The sequence below is a fragment of the Apodemus sylvaticus genome, chromosome 3 (genome assembly GCF_947179515.1).
Source record: "Apodemus sylvaticus chromosome 3, mApoSyl1.1, whole genome shotgun sequence".
NCBI classification, from domain to species: domain Eukaryota; kingdom Metazoa; phylum Chordata; class Mammalia; order Rodentia; family Muridae; genus Apodemus; species Apodemus sylvaticus.
Genome location: NC_067474.1, coordinates 148962801 through 148980838, shown reverse-complemented (window position 1 = coordinate 148980838; position 18038 = coordinate 148962801). Strand labels below are relative to the sequence as shown.

The window sequence follows — 18038 nt, the reverse complement described above, 5'->3', positions numbered from 1 at the left end:
GAAGATTTCCTTTTCTTTAACGGGACATGTGGTACGCGGGGAGATGGCCCCAGACCGAGGCATGGTGCTACGTGTCACCCAGTGCCCAACAGAGCAGGAGGGCACCGCTTCCTGTTTGCCCCTGGCCATCTTCAATAGCAATAAAAACATCAGAAAGCCCACATACACATGGAGGCTGAACAATATTCAATGATACCTTGGCCAAAGAAGAAATAAAGAAAGAAATCAAAGACTTTTTAGAATTTAATGAAAATGAAGGCACAACATACCCAAATTTATGGGACACAATGAAAGCAGTGCTAAGAGGAAAACTCATAGCCCTGAGTACCTCCAAAAAGATACTGGAGAGAGCATACACTAGCAGCTTAACAGCACACCTGAAAGCCCTGGAACAAAAAGAAGTTAATTCACCCAGGAGGAGTAGAAGACAGAACTAAACAAAGAGAACCATACAAAGAATCAACAAAACCAGGACCTGGTTCTTTGAGAAAATCAACAAGATAGATAAACCCTTAGCCAGACTAACCAAAGGGCACAGAGACAGTATCCAGATTAGCAAAATTAGAAATGAAAAGGGAGATATAACAGAAACTGAGGAAATTCAAAAAATCATCAGATCCTACTACAAAAGTCTATACTCAACACAACTGGTAAATCTGGAGGAAATGGACAATTTCCTAGACAGATACCAAATACCAAAATTAAATCAGGATCAAATAGATCAACTAAACAATCCCATAACCCCTAAAGAAATAAAAGGGGTCATAGAAAGTCTTCCAACCAAAAAAAGCACAGGACCAGATGGTTTTAGTGCAGAATTCTATCGGACCTTCAAAGAAGACCTAACACCACTACTCTTCAAATTATTCCACAAAATAGAAACAGAAGGAACACTACCCAACTCGTTCTACGAAGTCACAATTATGCTGATCCCAAAACCACACAAAGATCCAACAGAGAAGGAGAACTACAGGCCAATATCCCTTATGAATATTGACGCAAAAATACTCAATAAAATTCTTGCCAACCGAATCCAAGAACACATCAAAACGATTATTTACCATGATCAAGTAGGCTTCATTCATCCCAGGGATGCAGGGATGGTTCAATATACGGAAATCCATCAATTCGATCCATTACATAAACAAACTCAAAGAAAAAAACCACATGGCCATTTCATTAGATGCTGAAAAAGCTTTTGACAAAATTCAGCCTCATTTCATGCTGAAAGTCTTGGAATTCAAGGCCCATACCTAAACATAATAAAAGCAATACATAGCAAATTGGTAGCCAACATCAAACTAAATGGAGAGAAACTTGAAACAATCCCACTAAAATCAGGGACTAGACAAGGCTGCCCCCTCTCTCCATATCTTTTTAATATAGTACTTGAAGTTCTAGCTAGAGCAATTAGACAACATAAGGAAGTCAAAGGGATACAAATTGAAAAGGAAGAAGTCAAACTATTACTATTTGCAGATGATATGATAATATACTTAGCGACCCAAAAAACTCCACCAGAGAACTCCTACAGCTAATAAACAACTTCAGCAAAGTGGCTGGTTATAAAATCAACTCAAGCAAATCAGTAGCCTTCCTATGCTCAAAGGATAAGCAGGCTGAGAAAGAAGTTAGGGAAATGACACCCTTCACAATAGCCACAAACAATATAAAGTATCTTGGGGTGACTCTAACCAAACAAGTGAAAGATCTGTATGAGAAGAACTTCAGGTCTCTGAAGAAGGAAATCGAAGAAGACCTCAGAAAATGGAAAAATCTTCCATGCTCATGGATTGGCAGGATTAATATAGTAAAAATGGCCATCTTACCAAAAGCAACCTACAGATTCAATGCAATCCTCATCAAAATCCCAACTCAGTTCTTCATAGAGTTAGAAAGAGCAATTCTCAAATTCATCTGGAATAACAAAGAACCCAGGATAGCTAAAACTATTCTCAACAGTAAAAGAACTTCCAGGGGAATCAGTATACTGGACCTCAAGCAGTACTACAAAGCAATAGTGTTAAAAACTTCATGGTATTGGTACAGTGACAGGCAGGTTGATCAATGGAATAGGATTGAAGACCCAGAAATAAACCCACACACCTATGGTCACTTGATCTTTGACAAAGGAGCTGAAACCATCCAGTGGAAAAAAGATAGCCTTTTCAACAAATGGTGCTGGCTCAACTGGAGGTCAGCTTGCAGAAGAATGCGAACTGATCCATTCTTATCTCCTTGCACTAAGCTCAACTCCAAGTAGATCAAGGACCTCCACATAAAACCAGACACACTGAAACTAATAGAAAGAAACTGGGGAAGACCCTTGAGGACATGGACACAGGGGGAAAGTTCCTGAATAGAACACCAATAGCTTATGCTCTAAGATCAAGAATTGACAAATGGGACCTCATAAAATTACAAAATTTCTGTAAGGCAAAGGACAATGTCAAGTGGACAAAACGGCAACCAACAAATTGGGAAAGGATCTTCACCAACCCTACATCCGACAGAGGGCTAATATCCAATAAATACAAAGAACTCAAGAAGCTAGACGCCAGAGAGCCAAATAACCCTATTAAAAAATGGGGTACAGAGCTAAACAAAGAATTTTCACATGAAGAACTTCGAATGACTGAGAAGCGCCTTAAGAAATGTTCAACATCACTAGTCATTAGGGAAATGCAAATCAAAACAACCCTGAGATTTCACCTTACACCAGTTAGAATGGCTAAGATTAAAAACTCAGGAAACAGTAGGTGTTGGTGAGGATGTGGAGAAAGAGGAACACTCCTCCACTGTTGGTGGGAATGCAAGTTGGTACAACCACTCTGGAAATCAGTCTGGCTATTCCTCAGAAAACTGGGCATAACACTTCTGGAGGACCCTGCAATACCACTCCTGGGTATATACCCAGAGGATTCCCCAGCATGCAATAAGGACACATGCTCCACTATGTTCATAGCAGCCCTATTTATAATATCCAGAAGCTGGAAAGAAGCCAGATGTCCCTCAATGGAAGAGTGGATACAAAAAATGTGGTATATTTAAACAATGGAATACTACTCAGCAATTAAAAACAATGAATTCATGAAATAATTAGGCAAGTGGTTGGATCTGGAAAATATCATCCTAACTGAGGTAACCCAGTCACAAAAGAACACACATGGAATGCAGTCACTGATAAGTGGATATTAGCTCAGAAACTCTGAATACCCAAGACACAATTCACATATCAAATGACTCCCAAGAAGAAGGAAGGAGAGGTCCCAGATCCTGAAAAGGCTTGTTCCAGCATTGTAGGGGAATACCAGGCCAGAGAAGTAGGAGGGGGTTCATAGGAGAATGGGTGGAGGGAAGAGGGCTTAGGGAACTTATGGGGAGGGGGGAACTGGGAAAGGGAAAATCATTTGGAATGTAAACATAGATTATAGAAAATAAAATAAAATAAATAAATAAATAAATAAATAAATAAATAAATAAATAAGTGCAGGGTGTGCCCCTGTAGTCCTGGCACGAGGGAGGCAGAGGCAGGAGCATCGCCAGTGCCCACTAGCCAGCCAGTCTAACCAAAGCGATGAGCTCCAGGCTCAGTAAGACGCTCTGTCTCCAAAAAAGAAAGGAAGGAAAGAAGGAAGGAAGGAAGGAAGGAAGGAAGGAAGGAAGGACGGAGAGAGAAGCAACTGAAAAAAAGAAAAAGGAAACACAACACATACACACACTCTGCATGTGTATGATTGCGATGAAGGGCAGAAGAGGGTGTCACTGTCCCTGGATCTAGACTTACAGATGTTTGTGAGCGCCACGTGGTTGCTGGGAATTGAACTCAGCTCCTCTAGAAGAGCAGCCAATGCCCTTCACCACAGAGCCATCTCTCCAAGCCTTGAACATAAAGAAGAATCAAAAAACAAACATGGTTTTTAAAAAGGGGAAGGGGTGGACAGCAGCACACACATTTAATCCAGGCACTGGGGAGGCAGAGGCAGGCGGATCTCCACTGAGTTTGAGGCCAGCCTGGTCTACACAGTGAGTTCCAAGAGACAGCCAGGGCTACACAGAGAAACCCTGTCTCAACAAACAAACAAACAAACAAATACTTGTGACTGAGGGTTATGAAGCCTCAGCTCCCGAATCCTTTCCCTACCTGTTTCCCTGAGAGCATCGTCAAGGGGAATTGTGTGTCCCCACTCCCTGGCGTGGAGTCTGGGGACAGAGACCTAAGCTTGCTGCCCATTGAGGTACGGTCAGGTGACATTTGGAAATAGTTGTGGGCACCTCACTTCCCCTTCTTTGACCTGTCCACCCAGCCATGGGTGTCACGGGCAAGGTAGACCTGTTCAGTGTTGCCTTCTTACCAGGGGAGCCCCGTGACCCTCCGCCTCTGTCCCCAGGTCCATTCGGGATCTGACTCCTTCCATTCCCCCTGAGGCCTCCCACAGCCGCGCTTGCTCTTCGCAGGTTCCATGACGGTGGTGACGGTCAAGGCTGTGGCCGGGATGCTGGTGCTGTCCATCCAAGGCAACCTGCAGCTGGACTACCCCATCTTCTACGTGATGTTCGTGTGCATGGTGGCCACCGCCATCTATCAGGCCACGTGCGTCATGTTTCCGCCACTCTGGGCCTCCTTCTGTTGGCTTCTAAAGTTATAGCCGAGCCAGAGCATCTGGGTGGAGATGAGCTCCTGTGGGGGAAGGGGGGGGGGTCTGAGCTGCCCCTCCCCCACCCCCTTCTGCCTTCTGCCTCAGAGTATGAGGAACGGCCTCACTCCCTATCATATGCCCTGTGGGGACTTGAGGAGAATCCTGTGGTCACCTAAGAGGCATGTTCTTGGAAGGACAAGTTGCCATCTCTTGTCCTTGAGAGCTCTGTCCCTGATCCTCACAGCCTGAGTCAATCTCAGGGTCTCAAGGTGGTGAGGGAGGCTGAGCTAGCCTGAAAGGCAGGTTCCTAGCTCTGCCCGGGCTCAGTATCCACCAGCCACTTGTCCTCGATGGCCACAACAGTAGCTGCTGCTGCTGCTAGTGATGGTGATGGTGACGCCCGTCTTCCATTCACCTGTGTTCACAGCATCTTATTTATTTATTTATTTATTTATTTATTTATTTATTTATTTATTTAATGTATATGAGTACACTGTAGCTTTACTGACGGTCGTGAGCCATCATGTGGCTGCTGGGAATTTGAATTTGGGACCTCTGCTCACTCTGGTCAGCCCCCCCTCGCTCCTGCCATAAGATTTAGTCATTATTATATGTAAGTAGACTGTAGCTGTTTTCAGACACACCAGAAGAGGGCGTCAGAAATCTTTACGGATGGTTGTGAGCCACCGCGTGGTTGCTGGAATTTGAACTCAGGACCTCTGGAAGAGCATCTCTGCAGCCCTCATAGCATCTTCTTGGGGGACACAGAAATAGTATTGTCTGTCCCAGTCTGTCCCTGTCTGTTCCAAGGCAGAGAGCTCAAAACTGACAGGTTGAAAGCTGCACCCAGACACTGGGCCCCCCTGCCTCTGCTCCTCCAGTCCCACTGGGCTTCAACTCTCCGAGACCCACATGTCTGCCTGAGGTGGCCACACGTGGTGTCCACACACAGCACCAGCTTGGTCACTACTCTCGCTTTGATTGTGACTTTTAGCCCTTCAGTACCATTATTGCCTTTGCACAGGGAATCCCTGCCCAGTCCACAGCTCCACAGTGGCTCCGAGGTCAGGGTGGCAGAGGCAACCAGGGGCTCCTGTCATCTCTCAGGAACTTCTGGTCTCCTAGTCAGGACAGCCCCCGCCCCCAGCACTCAGGGCCGCTGTCCTTCTCACGGCTCTCGGGGACTTAGCCCAGGCACAGACAGTTAGCCGAGTGGTTAGTGTTCATGTGGGCAGCTGTGCAGCACTAACTGGAATGTCAACAGAGAGAGGACGGGATCACTTCCCACATGAAGGCAGTGTCTGTCACATAGAGATTAGGAACTGTGCTGACTTCCCATTTCTCCTGTTTAGTGCAGTAACCACCAAAATATGTTTCTAATATTTAATTTAAAAAATTACAGTGTCGAGCTGGATTCGACAGGTGTTGGGAGAGAGCCCGGGGACGTGAGGGCCCAGGGGCAGCTCTGCTCAGTGAGGGGGGTGATCAGGGATGAAGAGAAGGGTGTGGTGACAGACAGAGTCACCCAGCCAGAGGCAGGCCTGACTGTGGGCCAGGTACAGACCCCAGATCCTGAAATACAGGATATACTGTAATAGGGGGAGGCCATTCCTACAGACCTAGACACCCCTGTGTCTTACCTTGCACCCCCAAGTTTCTCTTTCCCCTCGGTCCACTGACCCAAGGGCCTGTGTGTTACAGGTTTCTGAGTCAGGCCTCTCAGATCTATGACTCCTCCTTGATCGCCAGCGTGGGCTACATCCTGTCCACCACGGCGGCCATCACAGCAGGTAAGGGTAGCCCTTTATTGGGTTTCTGTCTCCTGCCTGAGGGGGGTGGTAAGCTACCGCTCAGCTGATTCTTCTGTCTGGTCCCTGGTCACCCTGGGCTTCTGTGGAGTCTGTGGAATTTAGACATGGAGGCTTGCCACCCAGTAGACATATGCCAACTGTGGGGCTCAGGGAATTCTCCAAGGCTCAGTTTTATGCTCTAATAACACCTCCCTTCTAGAATTGCAACATGTACGATCCAAACAGCCCCTGGTCCTCCTGCTTGCGGGTCCGTGGCTAGGGCTTCTTCAGCAGTTTTGACTGGGGCTGGGTTCTCTTGGTAGAGTGCTAGCCTAGTGTACAGACAACTCTGGGATTCATCCTCCATGATGCATTAACCAGGTGTGGCTGTGCACGCCGGACATCCAGCACTTGGGAGGTAGAAGCAGGAGAATGAGAAGTTCAATAAGGTGTGTGAGGCCAGCCTAGGCTACGTGAGACTCTGACAAAAACGTGGGATGGGGAAGAAGATGAAGGAAGAAACCAACCAACCAGGGATGGTGGCTTGAGCCTGTGATTTCAGCACTTGGGAAGCTAAGGCAGGAAAATGATGGTTAATGTGAAATGGAAAATGTGAACAGTGGTTAATGATAGGAGATGCTTTTGGAAGTGTATATGAGAACTTTGCTATTTGGAACAGGTGTGTGTGTGTGTGTGTGTGTGGTTTTTTTGAGATAGGGCTTCTTTGTGTAGCCTTGGCTGTCCTGGAACTCACTCTGTAAACCAGGCTGGCCTTGAACTCAGAGATCCACCTACCTCTGCCTCCTATGTGCTGGGATTAAAGACTTGCACTGTGCAGCTAGAACAGTTCTAATATTATCCCCAAAAGACTGCCTGTTGGTTTGTTTATTTTAATATGAAGATAGAAGAGTCTGAAAGGGCTGGCAGAGAAGACTGTCTGCCTCAGAAGGTTTTAATCCTAATGTTTTTGGTCACCCTGGTACCCTGTAGGGAAGAGCATAGAGCCAGAGCCTAGCCAGGTGGGCATGGGGCAGATCTGGAAATGGTTTCCATCTTTTCTCTCCCTTGCTGCTGCACAGGTGCCATCTTCTACCTGGACTTCCTTGGGGAGGAAGCTCTGCACATCTGCATGTTTGCACTGGGGTGAGTCGCACCCCCTCTAACCAAGACTAGGGGGAGCCTCCCTCCAGGCCTGGCTCCTGACCCATTGCCTCAGGCCCGGGCCTGGAGTTGGGAGAGCATCGAGCTGGAGGATGCTGCCTTCCCCCTCCCCCCAGAGAGAGCAGTTTACTCCCCAAAGCCTTGCATCCTTCTCTCTCCTTGCCATTTCCAAAATCAGGTAAATCTAACTCGTGGGCCGAGAAGCCCGGTGGTAGAGACTCTGGGCATGGCGGAGCCTGAAGGGAAGAAGGAAGATGGGGCTGGGGCTCACTTGGTAGCAGTCTTGCCTGGCATGCTCAGAAGCCTGCAGTCCATCCACAGCACCGCAGGAAGCCAGGCCTTGTGGCCCACACTTGTAATCCCAGCACTCAGAAGGTGGAGGCAGGAGGATCAGAAATTCGAGGTCACCCTCAGCTGCATAGAACCTAGATCAGTGATTCTCTACCTGAAGGTCACAACCCCTTTGGGGTTCACAGGACCCTGTCACAGGAGCCATATATTAAATGTCCTGCATACCAGATACTCACATTATGCTTCATAACAGTAGCAAAATGACAGGTATGAAGTAGCAATGGAATAGCTTTATAGTGGGGGTCAGCACAGCCTGAGGAACCGTTCTAAAGGGTGGCGGCGTCGCGGAGGCTGAGAACCCCTGCCTTAGAGAGATAGGAATCTTTTGATCTTGATCCGGGAGGCGAGCATGCACACAAGCTAGTAGAAACAAACTGACCATCTTTCTTGTTGGGATTCATACATTCCTGCATGTAAATCTCATCTTGATTTTGAGAAATAGCTTGTTTACATAAACTGAAAGAAAGGAAAAACCAAGTGGGGCGGCACACACCTTTAACCCCAGCACTGGGGGTGGCAGGTGGGGCAGAAGAAGGTAAATCTGTGCGTTCCGGCCAGCCTGAACTACAAGACAAATTCCAGGCCAGCCGGAGCAACACTACACACACACACACACACACACACACACACACACAGTCGCAGAGGAGGTGGAGAGAATATTTGAAGACAATCCAGCGTCCAGCTCCTGGGGGAAGTTCATTCATTTTGCTAGACTTGTATACCAACTGCATTCAAGTCATAAAGAATTCTTTTAGTTAAAAAAAAAAAATACAGCTTTCAGGCTGGAGAGATGGCTCAGCGGTTAAGAGCACTGTCTGCTCTTCCAGAGGTCCTGAGTTCAATTCCCAGCAACCACATGGTGGCTCACAACCATCTGTAATGAGATCCGATACCTTCTTCTGGTGTGTCTGAAGACAGCTACAATATACTCATAGACATAAAATAAACAAATAATTCTTTTTAAAGAAAGAAAGAAGGAAGGAAGGAAGGAAGGAAGGAAGGAAGGAAAGAAGGAAGGAAGGAAGGAAGGAAGGAAAGAAAGAAAGAAAGAAAGAAAGAAAGAAAGAAAGAAAGAAAGAAAGAAAGAAAGAAAGAAAGAAAGAAAGAGAAAAAGAAAGAAAGAGAAAAAGGAAGAAACGGAAAAATACAACTTTCTAAAAGGCAAGCTTCTGAGAACGCAGGCTGGAGGGCCACACAGTGCAAATCACTTCTGGAGACTCCAGTCCACCCTGAAGCCACTCGTGGGGACTGTGGATGCATACCCCTGCCCCCGACACTGCCCCCCCCATGCCTGCTGTTACTCGGGGCATCTGCTCCTTGTTGGTTTTAGGCTCCACAATCCCAGCAGTCTTTCAGCCGGCCCTTTGCCACTCGCCCTTGAGTCCCCTCCTCGTGGCTGCCCCCGGCCTCATTTCTCCTCTTCCTCTCCTGTCTCCTCTCTTCAGGTGCCTCATCGCCTTCTTAGGCGTATTCCTAATCACTCGAAACAGGAAGAAGGCCATTCCGTTCGAGCCCTATATTTCCATGGACGCCATGCCAGGTAACGATCAAAGGCCCCTTATCCTGCCGGCTGCCCCTGTACAATGACCACTGCTTGGCGTTGGAAAATAGACAGGCAGTGCTGAGCGAGGTGCAGAGAGGTCTGCTGTGGTGTGAGTTCCAGCCCTGTCCTTGTTGGTTTGCATCTCTTTCAATCTCCTCTTTCAAGAGGAGGCAACAGCTAAGGCATCTCAGTCGGCCTTGAGAACCTCTTGCCAGTTCCCTGGGCTGACCCAGAGGCTCTTCTGAAGAAAGTCCAGATTCACACACTGGGTGTGTTTCCTATCAGCAGTACCAAACTCTGAGCCTGCAGAGACAGAGGACTCTCAGAGAGGAAGAAAAATAGCATGAATGACTTCCAACACTATAACCTCACTCCTGGATCCCTGTTCCAGAGAACTGAGAGCTCACACTGAGAACACACGCTCAAAGAGTGTTCAGCCCTCTTACCAGCCAGATAAGCACAAGGTGATAGGGAGGAGCGGGGCTTGTGGTGAGCTAGAAAAACTCAAAGTCGGACAGTTAAGACTAGACTAGACTAGACTAGACATAGCCGGGCAGTGGTGGCGCATGCCTGTAATCCCAGCACTCTGGGAAGCAGAGGCAGTGGGATTTCTGAGTTCAGGTCAGCCTGGTCTACAGAATGAGTTCCAGGACAGCCAGCCAGGGCTATACAGAGAAACCCTGTCTCGAAAAAACCAAAATCAAAAAAAAAAAAAAAAAAAAAAAAAAAAGTTAAGACTGGACCAGACGATCTGGAGAGATGGCTCAGTGGTTAAGAGCACTGGCTGCTCTTTCTAGAGGTCCTGAGTTCAATTCCCAGCAACCACATGATGGCTCACAACCATCTGTAATGGGTTCTGATGCCCTCTTCTGGTGTGTCTGAAGACAGCTACAGTGTACTCATATACATGAAATAAATAAGTCTAAAAAAAAAATCCTAATTAGACTGGGTTAGGTTGGCTGATGTAAATTCTGCCCACTAACAACATTACCCCTCGAACTCCAAATAGTCTTTATTTTAAATAGATTAAAATGGACCTCCCTCTGCTATGGTCACTGGGGCATTCCCCAATAAGACAGCAGTGCTTGGTGAAGGGTGAGGAGATGAACCGCCCCGGAGAGGGTTTCAGGGAACACTGCATGCGATCAACATAGATATTGGGAGCCTATTGGCTGTGGTTGGTTAGCACCTCACCTCAGATTGGATAGTGAGCACTCATTCCACCAGGCCTGTATGCAGACGAAGCGCCTTAAAGAAGACACGGAGAATTCAGACTCCTCTGTGGGCCAGCTACCTGCTACTCACGCTCCTTCAGAATTCAGTGTTCTGCCGTCAGGAGCACAGTGCGCCGTGCTTCTTATCTAGAAGTGCAGTGTGCCAAGCAGGTTGCCCGCCAGGCCATGCCTGCTCTCTCTCCTGCATTGCCCCACAACATGATCACCCATTCTTCAGTCACAGAATCTGTAAGGAAAACGTGACCGCATACATCAGCCACACAAAGCGCTGCCTGGTCAAGAGCAGCGTATAAATGTTCATGGTGCCAAGCACCTGTAAGCCCAGGAGGGTCACGAGTTCGAGACCAGCCTTGGTGCCATAGCAGCAGAAGCCCAGGTCCGAGGCTTTGATGCCATGACCCAAGTGTGTTCTCAGGCCTGACTGATGTGCTCCCCTGCCGAACGGCCCCAGCTGCATCCGCTTACCAGTTTGTTTGTTTGTTTGTTTTATCTTGCTTCACGAAAGCTGCCCTCTGCCCTGCTTGCTGTGGCCAGCCCGCCTGAGCAGAACTAGAGAACCCCAAGTCAGCATTTTCCTTTGACCCAACTCAGCCCCGCGTGGGTAAGCGCAGAGCGGCTGAGTCGGGCCCTGAGGTCTCTCCTGGCAGTTGAGGGCTCGGGCTGTGCGTGCGTGGACTGTGTTAACGTCGAACCTGGCTGCTCAGACGCCTTTTCTGCTTATTTCCTTGTTTCTCGGCTGTGTTCCGGATAGATGAGGGCGCTGGATAGCTGAATCCCAGATAGGTGAGGTGTCAACTCCATGTATGCGAGTACGTGTATGTCCCCGTGTGTCCGTGTGTTTATAAAGTGTGTCTCTGTCCATACACATGTCCCTATGTATATAAACATACATAGAGAGATGTGTCTTTCTATGGGAAGAAGTGGGGTGATTTCAGCTGATCCTGGACCACCAGGTTGTGTGGCCAGTTGGGGGGTGTGGCTCTTGTGCCTCATGACCATCAGGGAGTGAGGCGTTGAAGCACCGAGCCCCTGTCCTGTGGGCTGCTGAGACAATCCTGCTGGACACAGAGTTCACACAGCCTGGGCCACCTTCCCACTGTGCACGGCCTGAGGCCTCTCATCCTCACGCTAAGGGGAAGTCCTGATTTCTGGGCTGTGGGCCGCATGTGTCAAGGATTCCGGCACAGTGCCCGGGATGTGGTAGACGCCTGGTTAACTTGCCTTTGCTTCCATTTTGCTTTAAAAACAAACTTTGAAGTTTTGGGGTTAGGTAGATGGCCAAGGCACATAAAATGCTTGCTGTGAGGTATGAGGAGACACACACACAAACTCAGACACACACGGACACACACAGACACACACAGACACACACAAACACAGATACATCTCACACACACACAGACACATGTACAAACTACACATACACAAACAGACACACAAACACAGATACACAGACACACAAACAGATACACAGACACAACACACACACATACACAGACTCTTGTGGACTGGTGAGATAAGGTACTGACACAGTTCAAAGCTATGCAGTACTCTGTAATCATGTACACTAACTCTCCCCTGAGCAGCAGACACCATTACCTGCCCCACCACACCCCTGAGACCAAAACCATAGACTTTTTTTTTGAAACAGAGTCTTATATAGCCCAGGCTAGCTCTGAACTCTCTATATGACTGAGAATGGCCTTGAACTTTTGAACCTGCTGGTTCTACCTCCCAGATGCTAGTATGACAGATGTGTCCAGTTGTATGGATACTAGGGGTCCAACCCAAGGCTTTGTGCATGCTAGGCAAACAAGCACGCTGTGATGGAGCTCCAGTGCTAGCCCGGACCACACACTCTCAAACTGGCCCTTGAAATAATCATCCATTGAATCCGTGTCACATGGACGGTAGAGATCTTCCCCAGCAGGCATTCAAGGCTGCTGGCTCTGATGCGAAGTCCCAGCCGCTCTTTAGCCCTATGTAGGTGGGCTACTCTGCCTCTTGGAACCTGTTTTATTATCCAGGAAATGAGGGGAGTAGTTTTTCTCTGCCCTCGAAGTGTTTAATGATTAAGTTCGGTATATAGGGAGGCAGTATATCACCGCAGTGAAGATCGTGGGCTTTAGAGTTCAAACACCCTTGTGTTAAGCCCTGTCCCTCCTTCCTAACGGCTCTCAAGGCTCTCAGGGAAGTTGCCTCCAGCTGTGCCTAGCCCTTCTCCACAGCCTTAAGGATCAGACGAAACAAAATTGGGTGAATGTCTGAAACAGGATGTGTTGCCGTCTAAATCCCCACACACCTCGGCCACTGCCCTGACTGCCCGTGTTGGTTTCCAGGGATAGAGTGTTAGCCCGGAGCAGAGGGTGTGTCAGGAAGTGAGGGGACAACTGTCATTGTCCTTCACTGGAGACACTTGGCAATTAGTTAGGAAAGGTGTTGGCCCCCAAGAGATCAGGTGGCCTTGCCTGGAAGGATTATAGAAGACAGTTACAGGTATGGAAGAGAGTGAGTTCTTTAAGCCAGGCATGGAGATGCATGCTGTAGCACAACATACAGGAGGCTAAGGTAGTTAGTTCAAAGCCAGCCTGATGTCCATAGAAAGTTCCAGGGCAGCCAGGGTTACACGGTGAGACTCTGTCTCTAAAAAAAGGTAGTAACGCATCAGTAACACCAGCTATGTGGTGGCACACACTGTAATCCCAGCACTGGGAGGCAAAGGCAGGTGGATTTCTGAGTTCGAGGCCAGCCTGGTCTACAGAGTGAGTTCCAGAACAGCCAAGGTTACACAGAGAAACTCTGTCTCGAAAAACAAAAAAACAAACAAACAAACAAAAAACCACCAGCAACAAAACCAAACTAGGGGCTTTGTTTCCCCTAGATGTAAATTTAAAACCAACATCAGTGTGTCCCAAATCATGGGAATCACACCTCATCCTGCATATAGAATGTTCAGGTCAAAGATCAAACCCTCCCTCCATCACGATGTTGGGTATCCAGGATGCAAAAGCCACCCTATTTATTTCCTCAATGGTTTAAAAACAAAAACAAAAACAAAAAAAAAACTCTTGGCTCCTCAACAGCAAAGTGGCATCTACCACACCCAGGGCATGCTTCCACGCCCAGGGCACGGTGTTCCGTCCTGTCCATCTGGAACACACACATCCCTTCCTCCAGGGTAAATGCGAGTTGCTCCTCTAAAATCTAAAGCACCTGGGAATCAGCAATGCCCTTGATCGGCCCATGAGCTCTGGCTGGTCTGTGGTAGGTGAGAGGGAAGGTACAGCGTCCCTTCCTACGCGATGACCGGGGATTCGGGTGTCATTTCAGGTATGCAGGACATGCATGCGAAAGGGACGACGGTCCAGCCTGACCTCAAAGCTTCTTTTTCCTACGGAGCCTTGGAAAACAACGACAGCATTTCTGAGATCTACACCCCAGCCACACTGCCCGTCATGCAGGAGGAGCACGGCTCCAGAAGCACCCCCGGGGTTCCCTACCGTGTCCTGGAGCACACTAAGAAGGAATGACAGGCCTCCCTGGGGGGTGGGGGGGAGGAGTCACTGCCCATAGGCCCCCCGCGGTTCCACTTTTCATTGCCCCAACTGCCTTTCAAGTATCCTGGTCTCAAACTGAGACCGCTGTGCAAGATGACCTTGCGAGGCCTCTGTCTCTGCCAGAGAAGCCATTCAATGACCTTGACTTTGAAAATTTCAAATAGTCGGGGAAGAATCCCAGGTGGGCTGTGTGGCCGGTTAAGCTAGTGGGAGTTGAAGCCATTTTACCTCCTTGGACAGTCAGTGAGTGTCAGGTAACGGCCACAGGCTTCCACACATTCCTTGGAGTGAAAGCAAGACAGAGTGAGTCTGTTCCCTCTTTGCAAATCCAGCAAAGGGCTGGAGAGCTGCACCGTCGGTCTTCCTCTACCCAGAGCGCCTGCCTCAGCTCTACCTGGCTCACTCACCAGTCTATAGCTCTAAGGACATCGCTGTCCCTTTTGCCAGGCCCAACAGGGCCGTCCCTGCGTGGAACAAGCTGTCGTTTGCACCCTGCTGGCCTACAGGGGGCCGCCCATCGCCTGAACCCTTCTGTGACTACCCGGGTGATGAGTGTCTGCTGGATCTGATTAGAAAACTGGCTTCATTCCCGTTCTTGGAGATTATTCCTTTGCTTCCTCCTCCAAAGAAGCTGAGAGAACAGAGGCGGAGGGGGACAGGAGCAGGGGTGCGGCTGCTTCCGGTCATCCCTGTCTACGGAGGATGCTCCTGAGCTCCGTGTGGGGTGAGCCTCACATCTCTTTCCTCTTCCTCCTGCACACCTGGGTCGGAGCCTCCTGCAGATCCATCCCAGTCTCCTCCCCGTTCTCCCCTCGACTCCCGCTTGCTGCCGAGCAGGCATTTCCACACACAGGTCTGCAGCTTTCTTCCCCGTCTCTTCTGTGAGTGGCCTCCCCAATTCTCCCCGACTCCCCAAATAATGCACACACCTAAGAGTTAGCTGGCAGAGGCTTGCAGGCTTTGACGGGCATTAGAATTCCATAGTTTATTTAAAATGTAAGTTCCTCGCGCTAACCGTAGTGCTCTGGATCCGTGGGCCCGGGACGGCACCCAACAGCCTGCATCATCTCTGGAGATCTGAGCCCCAGAGAGCATACCCTCCCCCCTCCCAGAAGCCTTCTCACGGGCCCCAAAATCCCAAGGGACCACACAGCCCTGCCAGGTTTAAGCCTCCAGTTTCTTACCCTCTCAGGGTTCTTTAGGTAAGCTAGATTGGCCCGGTCGGACCTGTGGCGGGCCCTACCCAGTGAACACCACTGGAAAGCCGCAGTGTTAATAGGTCAGTGTTGCTATGCCGTCCTCAGTGCGGCTCTTCACACCCAAACAGTGCTGTGACTTCAGAACTCTGTCATCGGCTCCAGAGCCTACCACCACTTCCGTATTCCATCCTGACCGTGTCTGTATTGTGGCTTGCACATCTGAGGTTTGAAATGGCAACAGAGAAAGGGTTCTTCAATTCAGCCCTTGAGGGGCGGACAGAGAAAGGGTTCTTCAATTCAGCCCAACGGCATGAGGCCCCAGGTGCTTTGCTCAGGTCCTGGGGGCCAGTTTACTGTATCTCTCACTCACAACACTACAAGCATTACACAGAGTTCTGCCCTCCAGGACTGCAGGGACACGCGCGCACATACACACACACACACACACACACACCAGGAACCTTGGGCAGGGCAGGCTGTGTGGCAGAGAGTCACAGAGGCTTGTCATAAGGCTAAGCCCTGAACTCAATAGGTGTTCAGGTTGAAGACGATTTCCGTGCATTCATGGTGGAAATATAGTTAAAATTAGAGAGTGGGTGATCACACCCTCCCCCCACAAGGAAATGGGCAGCTCTGGAAAATCAGAGGTGAGAGCCAGGATTGCCAAAGAGCCCGTGGAAGTGATAGGAGATGAACACCAAAAAACACGCCACGGACCAGAAGCCTTGTGGCTCACAGCCGTGACCCCAGCACTTGGAAGACGTTGTTCTCTTCTTCAGGAGGATTGCCACAAATTCTAGGCTAACCTGGACTGCCAAGTGAGACCCCCATCTCAAAACAAGATTAGCAGCGAAGATAATCATGAAGGCGATGATTAGTTGGCAGAGGCAAGTATCCTGGAGGGCGTGGGAGCTTCTGGAGAGTCACGAGGAAGAACGTAACAGGGTCAGCACCTACGGGAAAGGTGACCCCGTCCTGTGGTAGGAGAGAAAGATGGAGCGATAAGTCACCTTTCAGGGTCAGGCTCCAGGCCCCTAAGAGTAAAGAATTAACGCTTCTGTTCTGATAGCTGGAAGAGATTGGGACGTGGGCGTTGTGTGCAAAGGGAGGTTGTTTCCCCGTGGCAAACCCGGGCTGGCACCCATCGTTCTGGCGTGGTATGTCTGTCCAGCCTCATTCTGCCCCTTCCCTCCTCCCGTGGGCTGTTTAGCCCTGGCCAGCCTGAGATCCAGGTGCACTGTAACACAGGTGATGCAGAAGAGGTGAGCAGAGCCACCCAGGAGCCGCTTCCTGGGGCCTGGACAGCTCGATGGCTTTCAGGTTGAGGACAGTAGCCACCATCATGTACACGGAGCCATGAGGGATGAGCAGAAAGGCCTTTGAGTTCCTGAGTGGAGATGAGGCGGGGCAGTCAGGCAGTGGGAGACCAGAGTTCCCACCCAGTCCTAGATGCCCTGCTGGGCCCCAGGTGTCATTGCATTGTCAGCTCACAGCAGGGCTGCCCTGTTGTTAGAATGAGGAAGAAAAAAGACCAAGTTTCTAACTAAAACCCTGTTTTCCCTTGTGGCTATGACACCCACCCACTCCCATCCTTCCCCACCCCCACCCCCACCCTGAAGCCTGGCATTCAGTCTGTAGCCCAGGCTGGTCTTGAAATCTCCATCCTCCTGCCTCAGCCTCTGGAGTGGTGGGATTACGGGTGTGTACTAGTGTGTCTGGTTCCTATCTGAACTCGTGTGGCCACACTAAATGCCATGTGGCCTCTCTCCCAGCCAAGAGGCACCTCCCACAGGGTCATCAACTGGGGGTTAACCTCCATCTGTTCGCTTGTCTTCCTCCCTGACCCCCACTCCGAGTCTCTGTTCTGTGGATTGGGTTCCAGATTAGAACCCAACTTTCAAAGCGGGAATCCTGCCCCCACACTGTGTGATGGTACCCTCACTTTCAGCAACAGTGTTTGTGGTTCAGCACGGACCTGAATGAGGAGGGGAATTTAGAATCTCTGGTTGCCCTTCCAGCTGACCTAGCCAGATTGAGGGTATCATGGGAACAGATGCAGGAGGGCATCACAGAAGGACTGAGCCCTGCCCACTCTGCAGTCTCGCAAATTTCAAATCCAACCCAACTCTGACACTGAAACTGCTGTGTAAATGAAGTCACTCTAGAGCATAGTCTATATAGATGCTTATATTTTGTTAATGTCAAAACTAATGCAGCATGTGTTATTTTGCAAAAGTGTGTATATTGTGTGCAGATAACATTGGAAAGCGGTATTTAATTAAAAATCCAAAACATACTTGCAGAGTTCGAGTCCTGTGCTCTGCTAATACTTCAACAGCTGTCTGGTAGAACAGTCCAGGTCATTTCTACCCAGTTGTCCACACGTGGTTGCTGGTCACTCTAAATACAGCTCATGTGCCTGAGGAATTCATTTTGTACACACGTGAACACATGCTTGCCCCGCAAGAGGAGTTCAGAGGACTTTGGGGTTCAGTTTCCCCTTCCTCCTCATGTGGGGTCCTGGTATCAAGCTCGGGTCAGTAGGCTTGGGAGCAGGTGCCC

General features: G+C 49.2%; 1 protein-coding gene across 2 annotated transcripts in view; it reads left to right on the top strand.

Moving 5' to 3' along the window:
- The window catches only part of Nipal3 (NIPA like domain containing 3), a 40013-nt gene extending 22953 nt beyond the window's left edge, over positions 1 to 17060 (top strand). Inside the window, exons 8-12 of one of the 2 annotated variants that reach the window (XM_052177742.1) lie at positions 4459 to 4594; positions 6342 to 6430; positions 7510 to 7573; positions 9388 to 9482; positions 14051 to 17060. In XM_052177742.1, the coding sequence (XP_052033702.1) occupies positions 4459 to 4594; positions 6342 to 6430; positions 7510 to 7573; positions 9388 to 9482; positions 14051 to 14250 (584 nt within the window). In that variant the 3' untranslated portion in view covers positions 14251 to 17060. Of the gene's footprint in view, positions 1 to 4458; positions 4595 to 6341; positions 6431 to 7509; positions 7574 to 9387; positions 9483 to 11471; positions 11504 to 14050 lie in introns of those variants that run through there. The other variant, XM_052177743.1, reaches the window with a different exon arrangement.
- The last annotated feature ends 978 nt before the right edge of the window (positions 17061 to 18038 follow it).